Source organism: Oryx dammah, unplaced genomic scaffold (genome assembly GCF_014754425.2).
Source record: "Oryx dammah isolate SB20612 unplaced genomic scaffold, SCBI_Odam_1.1 HiC_scaffold_8, whole genome shotgun sequence".
In the NCBI taxonomy this organism is placed as follows: Eukaryota; Metazoa; Chordata; class Mammalia; order Artiodactyla; family Bovidae; genus Oryx; species Oryx dammah.
In genome coordinates this window covers 22744262-22753148 of record NW_024070192.1, presented here as the reverse complement: position 1 = coordinate 22753148, position 8887 = coordinate 22744262, and the positions used below count along the sequence as shown (strand labels likewise).

The following is an 8887-nucleotide window of genomic DNA, read 5'->3' as shown; positions in this document are numbered from 1 at the left end:
ATCAGTCCAGTGTTGGTATGTGCCCGGTTATTTGCAGACCCCCTACCCCCCTTCAGGAGGCTTTGTACATAAACGTCTTTCTTTGGTAGCATGCTGGTGATATGCATAAAAGGACATGACTAAGGACAGTGGAGGGCTTCCCAGGTGGCTCAGTGGTAAAGAATCTGCCTCCCAATGCAGGACACATGAGTTTGCTCCCTGGGTTGGGAAGATCCCCTGGAGAAGGAAATGGCAACCCACTTTAGTATTCTTGCCTGGGAAATTCCACGGACACAGGAGCCTGGCACGCTACAGTCCATGGGGTCACAAACAGCCTAACACAGCTTAGTGACTAAACAACAAAGGACAGTGGAGACGATGATTTACTGTTTATTTGCTGCTATTTTTTTTTTACTTTGAATGAGGGTGAACTATAGGTTTTCATTTGAAATGCTCTTCAGAAGCAACACCAACTCATCTCTAGGACAGAACTCACTTAAAACCAGATTAGGTTTGGGAGCCTAAACTCTCTGCCCCAAGAATTTCCGGCAGATATAAAGTCCTTCCTTCCCGCATCAGTTTCCTCTGTCCCAGTTGTTCTAGAGGTTTTGCTTTTCAACAGAATCCAGCTGAAGTTCCCTGTTGGGTATGTTTCAAGAAGCATCTCTCCACCTTATTTCTCTTTAATGGCTATAAAATTCCAGCTCAGAGGAGGCAAAGTATTGATCAGGCAGGCCCTGCCTTTGGAGGTACTGACTGGCACAGATGGAAGACCAGGCCAGTGAAGACAGTGGACACCCAAGCGTGCCACTGGAATGAGGGGCCTACCTGGCAGATGTGGCCACGCACAGCACGGCTCACCTGGTGGGCTGGGCTGCCATTGGATAAAGCCCATGACATGGGCCACACACATGTTCAATGCAGAAACTAACTGGTTCTCAGCAGACAGGGCAAGTTGGGGGAGCGAAGCCTAAAAATGCAATCTGCCCGCAAGTTCTCTCTCCTCTCCTTTGGCTTTCTTCGGATGCCAGCATGCCAATCAGTGTTTTGCCGAAAGCGCTGGGAGCAGCCGTACCTGTGTGTAACAGATGGTGAGAACTCCTTCTCCAGACTTCTAGACCACAGAAGCTGGGGCAAAATGCGCTGAATCCATAGCCATGAGGACCCGCTCTTGAATCTATGGACCCTGGAATGCGGTGGCCACAATCAAGAGCTTGGTTCTCCTTGTCGTACACAGGGGCATTAGGTGATGGGAGCAGGGCATCTGTCCATCTCCAGGTGGGAAGGGACCTCTGAGGCAGCTCCAGAGTAGACCATTGAGAGACTCAGAAGGGGAGACCCCTGGCACTGGTGATTGCTACTGGTTATTGTGGCTTTTCTGCCCCTGCTTCAATATCTGGGGTGTGATGGCCAAACTGTAGCGCAGGCACCGCAGACCACGGGCTCGTTTTCCCAGCCAGAGTGTGCTCAGAGGAGGCCAAGAAAAGTCATTTCTCTGCTTTGCTTTGACTCATGTGTTTTGAGGTCCCCGGGTCTTCCTTTGTACCCTTCCAAGGGAGACCTGGCGCTCTCAGCACTGCTCCGCCTCCACGAAGCCCTCCTTCTCGTGCCCTGAGGGCTCAACCTCTGTGTAGGTGGAGTGGCTGGGGTGGTTGCGGAACTTCATGGCCGGCCAGTGGTGAGGTCTCCGCTGTAGGGGCACAGACGCAGAGTGAGTGGGCGTGATCCCACCCACTGGGGACCCTCCCCACTCTCTCCCCTTCACCCAGGGGGACAGCTCTGAGCACTTTTCAAGGGCTCTTGGGGGCTACTGTGTGTGAGCCAGGTGAAGTGTAGACCCCCCTCCCCAGAAGGCTCCCAGCTGTGATCCTTGGCGCATTGGGAAACCCGCTGGGAGCCTCAGGAGTTGGGAAGGAGGTCAAACTCAGCAATACACAGAGTGGAGCCCTAAGACTTCAGAAAGTGAGGAAATGGGTAAGAGATGGAATGATCTGGGAGGTTCTGGAAATGCTAAGATAACCCTCTAGACAGGACAGGTCCTGCATCAGAGGTGGGGAGCTGAAGAAAACGCAGATTCCCAGGTCCCAGACCTTCCTGTCTGCATCCCTGGGGCTGGGGATCTGCAGGTTCCCCAGGTGAAACCAGGGAGCTCTTAGCCTTGGTCTTAGTGTTAACCTACCAATGACTGGTTAGAATTCGTTAAGAAACAGGTGGCATTGAACCAGAGGGGAGCGAACCACCCAGGCCTCTGGATGATGAGGTCAAGGGGCGTGTGACCCACGTGGAGGGTTGTGGACCTAGAGGCCACCCTGCTGTGGGATTCAGAGAGCTGGTCCGTCACCGCGGGTGGCGGGTGGGCAGGGGCTCCTGAGCTCTGTGGCTCACAGTGAAGGAGCCCAGGCCCTACTTCCCGTGCTGCATGTCAGGCTGGCTCCTCTGAATTCTGAGACATTCAAAACTGCAGCCTCCTCAACGAAAGCTCCCAGACAGAGCGACTCTTATGATTACTATGGCCTGTCAAATCTAATAGAAAAACACACACAGCAGGCCAAAAGGCAAGACCTCAGTTTCATTATGGCTTTGGATAAGCCCCAGGCCTTGGAATTTGGGTGTGAGAAACCATAACTCATTGGGGATGGTCACATAAGCACTCAAGGGCATGTGAGGCATCTGTGGTTTTCTCTCCTTCCTCTGGGGATGGTCACTGTTCTGATTCCACAAATGGTGGAGGCAAAGCAGAGGCCATTCAGCAGGACAAGCAGGCCAGAGGCGTCCTGAGGGGCCAAGCCCTGGGGGTTAGGGACTCAGAGAGCGCCTGCTAGTGGGAGATATGCCCGGATGGAATAGATGAAGCCCCTCAAGTGGAAACAGGAGCCTGGTGCGAGGTGGGTGAGGGATGAAATGAGGAGAGATAGGGACTCATTGGCTGGGGAATGCTGACGCAGACGGGGATGGCAGAGGGGTGGCCCCACCCCGCACGGACCTCGATGAAGAAGAGGGCAGCATTGGAGGTGGGGTGGCCACTGATGTAGATCCCAGCCAGGATGATGGAAGCCACCAGGAGGACGGCCAGCACAATGCCCACGATGGTGCCCAGGTGCAGTGGGGACCCCGTCGTCTTGGGGGCCAGGTTGTTCTGAAGGCCTGCGAAGAGACCATTAGGTCAGGGGATCGAGGAAGGGGGCGCTGCGGAGTCCTGGGTTCTGACAAAGTCCCAGAGATGAAAGCTGACAAAACCTTCAGATCTACTTATCAAATACATGAAAGGGTGGATCAGGTGGAACTATAATGAAGGTGACATTAACTTTGTTCTTAGCACAATTTAGGTGGTTTCCCAAAATCACTTAAAAGTTGCCCAAATGTCTCCTAGGGATCATAAAAGCTTCCCCATCCCATATAGGTCCTTTTAAGGAATTCTCAAAGGGCATGTGATGATTAAGAGATCTGATGGTTGTGGGGTCTGGAGTCTGGCTGTCTGGTCAAATACAGACTCTGCTACTTACTAACTGTAATCTTGGGCATCTTATTTAACTTCTGTGTGTCTCAGTCATCATTTCTGTAGAACAGGATAATAATGATAACTATCTGATAGGATTACAGTGAGGATTAAAATGAAATAATCCATGTTAACTGCTAAGGAGCACAGCCAGTCTCTGGGACAACTTCAATGAATGTAGCTATTATGAGAGCAAAATGACCACATTTTTACCTGTCACTGTCCACTACCAGATTGTGACCTCCTGGAGGGCAGAGACAGTGTCTTATTCATCTCAGTGTCCTCAACTCTTAGAAAAAATGGCAGACCCATCAGAGGAACTCAATAAAAGAAATGAACTAGGTCCTCTAAGGGCTAATAAGCCAGCAAACACTCTCTGAGAACATTGCAAGCGTTTGAAATACAGCCCAAGGAGAAGGCTGAATATTTTCCATAGACTATGGAGCTGGAAGCACATCCAGCCCAACCCTTTCTCGTACAGCTGAAGGAATGGAAATACAGAGAGGTAAAGGGATTCGTCCAAGGACACAGTCAGTGCCAGTCACTAAGAAGCCTCAGTTCAGTTCATTCGCTCAGTCATGTCCGACTCTTTGAGACCCCATGGACTACAGCACACCAGGCTGTCTATCACCAACTCCTGGAGCTTGCTCAAACTCATGTTCATCGAGTTGGTGATGCTAAGAAGTCTAGTTCGCTAATATTACCTGTGGTGGCTTTTTGCTGCTTCTCCTTATATCCTAAAAGGATGTGGGGCTAATGACATAGAGAAGACAAAGGATCATGTGAGCAACAGAAATATTGAAGTCTGTTTTACTTCGCTGGTGGGTGTGATGGGAATCAACAAGGGGTGGGGATTTTTAATAAAATGTTGCATACATCCAAAGTCATTGTGTTCCCCATCCCCTTTTCTCTGCAAGAGAAAAAAGCTTAGGAGAGAAACTACGCTGGGGCACTGCCAGGGTATCTGCCAAGAACTGGAGGAGTGGAGAGGACAAACCCCGAGCCGGCCTCTCCTGACCTGGCCATCAGCCTGCGGCCTTCAGAGACCCTGATGATCTGGGGGCAGGGCTTGGGCTGACGAGCACACCTCGTGGAATAAGGGGAACGAACGTGGCTCAAAGCCCCCTGCCTCTCCTCAGCCCAATGGACACAGATGCACACTCACGCCTGCTGCCCACAGACGAGCAATGGCTCCATCTCTGGTGGGAGAAACCATCTAACTGTGCTGTGTTAACAGTCCCTCCTCCTGCTGGAGCCAGCTTAACAGTCTCCCAGCCCCTGGAGCTGGAAATTTCTCCATCTCCCCTTTGTGGTAGTTGCAGCAAGGGCTTAAGCTGGCTCTGAGCAAAGGCAAGGGGAGATGGCCGCTCCCGCCTCTACATCACCAGAGAGGAAATTATCTCCCCAGGCAGTCCTGGGAGCAGGGACCCTACCTTCTTAAGCTGTGTAAAATTGTGGTGGACAACTTTTGTGTCCTCTCTGACAACCCACGTTGGGAATCAAAGGCAACTTTGTTAGGGCAAACACTGATCGAAGCCGCCTGCCCTGGCCAGACCCCATAGTGCCCACTTGGATGAGTTATCTTAAACTGGAGGTTCCAGTAAGGAACGTGGAACTAACAAGCTACCACCAATTGGAAGAATTCGGGAAAAGTCAAAAGGAGAGAGGAGACTCCAGTTCATGCACCCTACCAACCTCCCAGAATCCTGGCTGGAGCCCATCTTGGCTGATGCGCATTACACCAGGAAGGACCCTGAGGCAGAATGACTGGCCAGCGACAACCCAGAAACTAACACCATCACCATAAAACCAGAGACTGCAAAGCACATGGCAGGGCAGTCCTCCTGAGTTCCCTTACCCTGCTGCCCTTCACCCGGGCTCCCCTTCCCAGTAAAATCTCTTGCTTTATCAGCCCATGTGTCTCCACGGACAATTCATTTCAGAGTGTTAGACAAGAGCTCACTCTCCGGCCCTGGAAGGGGTCCCCCTTCCTGCAACAACTTTAATGAGAGAATCTACTCCCCACCCATCATTGGTTGGGAGGCCCCTTGGGGACAGAGGCCAGGGCCACAGGTCCGTGGCCATGCCTGCCCTAGCTCAGCCTCTCCTCTGCCTCTCGCTCCTTTCAGGGCAGTGAATACTCAAGAGCACTGTGGTCAGAAGAACTGCAGGAGGTTCCTGCCTGAGATGAGAAATGTCTAGACATAGATTTGCTTTTTCAGCCTAAGGAGTGTGTGCCCAGAAGCCCCCGCCCACGTCCTGCACCTTCCCACCGAGCAGGAGGTTGGAGAAGCCCAGGCTGCTGCTGTTTTCCCCTCCCCAACTCAGGGAGTAAAAGCAAAGAGGCCAGGTGAAGGCTGCACCCTCTTGAGGGGTGAGTCCAAGAGGCAGCGGTGTGAGGAAGAGGGGCGGGTGTCTCTGTACTCACCGTCTCCTCCTGCGTAGGGATTCACCTTGGTGTCATCTTCAAACGGAAAGGAGAGAAGGTGCAAGGTTAGCAGAATCACAATGGCCTTTGTCCCGTTGGATTGGATTGGATGAGACTTTAGGGAGGTTTAGTTCAGCCCTTCATTCTGAAGGTTAGGAAACTGAAGCCCAGAGAGGGGAGGTGACTTGCTCAAAGTCACACAGCAGTCTAAAGGTCAAAGGCCACAGACAAGCCAACTTTTCCCAGTGTTCATTCATTCAACAGATACTTATTGAGTGTCTGCTGGGAGGTGAGGCCAGGGAGTAAGTACTGTGGATAGATGTGATCTCTGCCCTCAGGAAGGTCATGGGGTGGGGGTGGGGTGCGGGGAATGGAGGGACAATGAAAATTGTCCACACAAAGGCAATCAAGAAGGCAGGATGAGATGTGGGGCTGAGACAGAGTCCCAGATAGACGGTGGGGCAAAGGCTGGAGTCAGCAAGAACTTGGCCAGTAGAGGCATAAAAAGCAGTTCAGTGCAGCTGGAGGGCAGGCAGGCTGTGAGCAGGGGGTGATGAGAGTGAGTGAGGCTGGGGGTGGGGGTGGACAGCGGCCTGGAAAGCCAAATTCAGGTCCTTTCACAGTATCCTAAGGGGCAGCAGGAAGGGGAGAAAGGATTTGAGGTGGGGTGTATGTGAGTCACAAGATCAAATCTGCTTGAAGACCCCCAGGGTACAATGTGGGAGACAGATTTCCAGGCCAACACATTCCCTCTACACCGTACCCTGGAGCCTCCTAAATAAGTTCCAATGGTTGACCCTTCCTGTGGTTCTTCCCCACAGATTCCTGTGGGGAAAGGACAGCAAAAATTTCCACGTCAGGAGAATATTCTAGATGACTAGAGATTACTGCTTCAAGCATCAAACATTAAACGAATGGAACCTTGCACAATGTAGGACCTGGAACCTGCTCTGCGTCCCTTCTCCCCCTCCACTGTCCTCCTCATTCAAAGGGGAGCTTCCACTGACTCCCCTTTGATTACAGATGTTCAAGACCCTTGGCAGTTTGTCCCAGTCTTCTCTTCTCCTGTCACTCGGGTCAACTCAATAGACTTGTTACAGTGGCTGTAACAAGCCAAGCAAGGCTCTCCAGACCTTGGGGTCTTCTCAGATCTCTGAGTCGCTGCATATTCTGTTCCTCCTACAGGACATGCCCTTCCTCCCCTTCACCACTCCTCTTTCAAAAGTCCCACTCCTGAAATGCCTCTTGCAGGGCTGAGGCTAGGGTGACACAAGTGAAACAGGGTCTGATTCTGTCTTTTTAAAAATGTTTTGATATTTTGTTCACCGTTGAATTGTTGGCATTACTTTTGATTTTTGCAAATACTGCATGAAAAGATTATTTCTCTTAATTATCGCTTTTGTGTGTGCTTGTGTGTGTGTGTGTGTGTGTGTGTATGTGTGCCTCCTTAACTTTTATATCTGCATTGAGTGTGTCACTTACCTCAGCCTAGTCCTGGTCCCAGCCCTGTCACTTCCCAGAGGATAGATGGGTGTGTCTTCCCCCGTGTCCCATGGCATTTGATCTGTTTCTGGAGCATCTTGGGTCCCCTTGTTTCCATAGACTATGAGCCTCTCAGCAACCAACCATTTTACGCTCCCAGTACCTGAATATAACACCCGGTTCTGCTATGTGTTTCCAATAAATCTTCAAATATAAAAAAATCACACTGGACAGTAGAAGAACAAACCATAAGAAAATTTAAAAATAGTACCCCATAGAGGAAAGAGGCTTCCCTGGTGGCTCAGATGGTAAAGAATCTGCCTGCAAAGGAGACCCTGGTTCGATCCCTGGGTTGGCAAGATCCCCTGGAAAAGGGAATGGCAACCCACTCCTCTTTTCTCCAGTATTCTTGCCTGGGAAATCCCATGCACAGACGAGCCTGGCAGGCTACAGCTTATGGGGTCACAAAGAATTGGACACAACTAAGCAACTAACACTTTCACTTCACTTTCACAGGGAAAATGGGGAATAGAATGGAGGAAGAAAACGAGAAACTAAGCTTCTTTGGATACAGTTGCTTTTGTAGATTTGACTTTGGAATCATTTAATTGTTTATCATGTATTGTCATCGTTGTTGAGTCGCTAAGTCGTGTCCGACTCTTTGCGACCCCATGGACTGCAGCACATCAGGCCTCCCTATCCCTCACTATCTCCTGGAGGTTGCCCAAGTTCAAGTCCATTGAATCAGCAGGCTATTCAGCGATGGTATTTCATCCTCTGCTGCTCTCTTCTCCTTTTGCCTTCAATCTTTCCCAGCATCAGGGTCTTTTCCAGTGAGTTGACTGTTCACATCAGGTAAGTTAAATTCAGAAAGTAAAGAATCTGCCTGATAATGCAGCAGACATGGGTTTGATCTACAGTCTGGGAAGATCCCCCTGGCTGTGTAGCAACTGTGAACCACAACTAATGAGCCTGCACTCCAGAGCCCAGGAGCCACAACTACTCAGCCCGTGTGCTGCAACTTAACGAAGCCCACCTCCTGGAGTCAGTGCTCTGCAGCAAGAGAAGCTGTCACAAGGAGAAGCTGCAGCTAGAGAAAAGCCTGTGCAGCAACGAAGGTCTAGCAGGGTCAAAAATAAATGAATAAAATTATAGAAACACCCTAAAAATTCAAAGTAAAACAAAACAGAGAATTGTTGACTTATAATAGAAAGATACCTTTTCTTCAGGAATTGCAATACACAAGGTATTTATATATGCCTCTCAATCTGTTTTTAACAAGTTAAAAATGATAAATTGATTACTCAAAATTGACTAAAGTAATCCTAAACATGATTGGACGAGTTAACGTGATTTTTTGAATCAACTTGTTTTGAATCTAGACCATTGGAAATACATTGTAGCCCAAGCCACATGTAGTCTTGATAGACAAAAAGACACCTGCAGCCAGTCCCTCCCACAAGATGACTAAAGGTGACCATGCTGTGCCCACAGCAGCTTTT

At 50.1% G+C, this 8887-nt stretch overlaps 1 protein-coding gene across 1 annotated transcript in view; it reads right to left on the bottom strand.

Annotated features, from left to right (window-relative positions):
- Positions 1–348: 348 nt before the first annotated feature.
- Positions 349–8887, bottom strand: part of PLXDC1 (plexin domain containing 1) — a 63566-nt gene continuing 55027 nt past the window's right edge. Inside the window, exons 12-14 of the mRNA XM_040245509.1 lie at positions 5904–5939; positions 2963–3123; positions 349–1669 (exon numbers count right to left, since the gene is read on the bottom strand). Of these exons, the coding sequence (XP_040101443.1) occupies positions 1550–1669; positions 2963–3123; positions 5904–5939 (317 nt within the window). The 3' untranslated portion in view covers positions 349–1549. The remainder of the gene's footprint in view (positions 1670–2962; positions 3124–5903; positions 5940–8887) is intronic.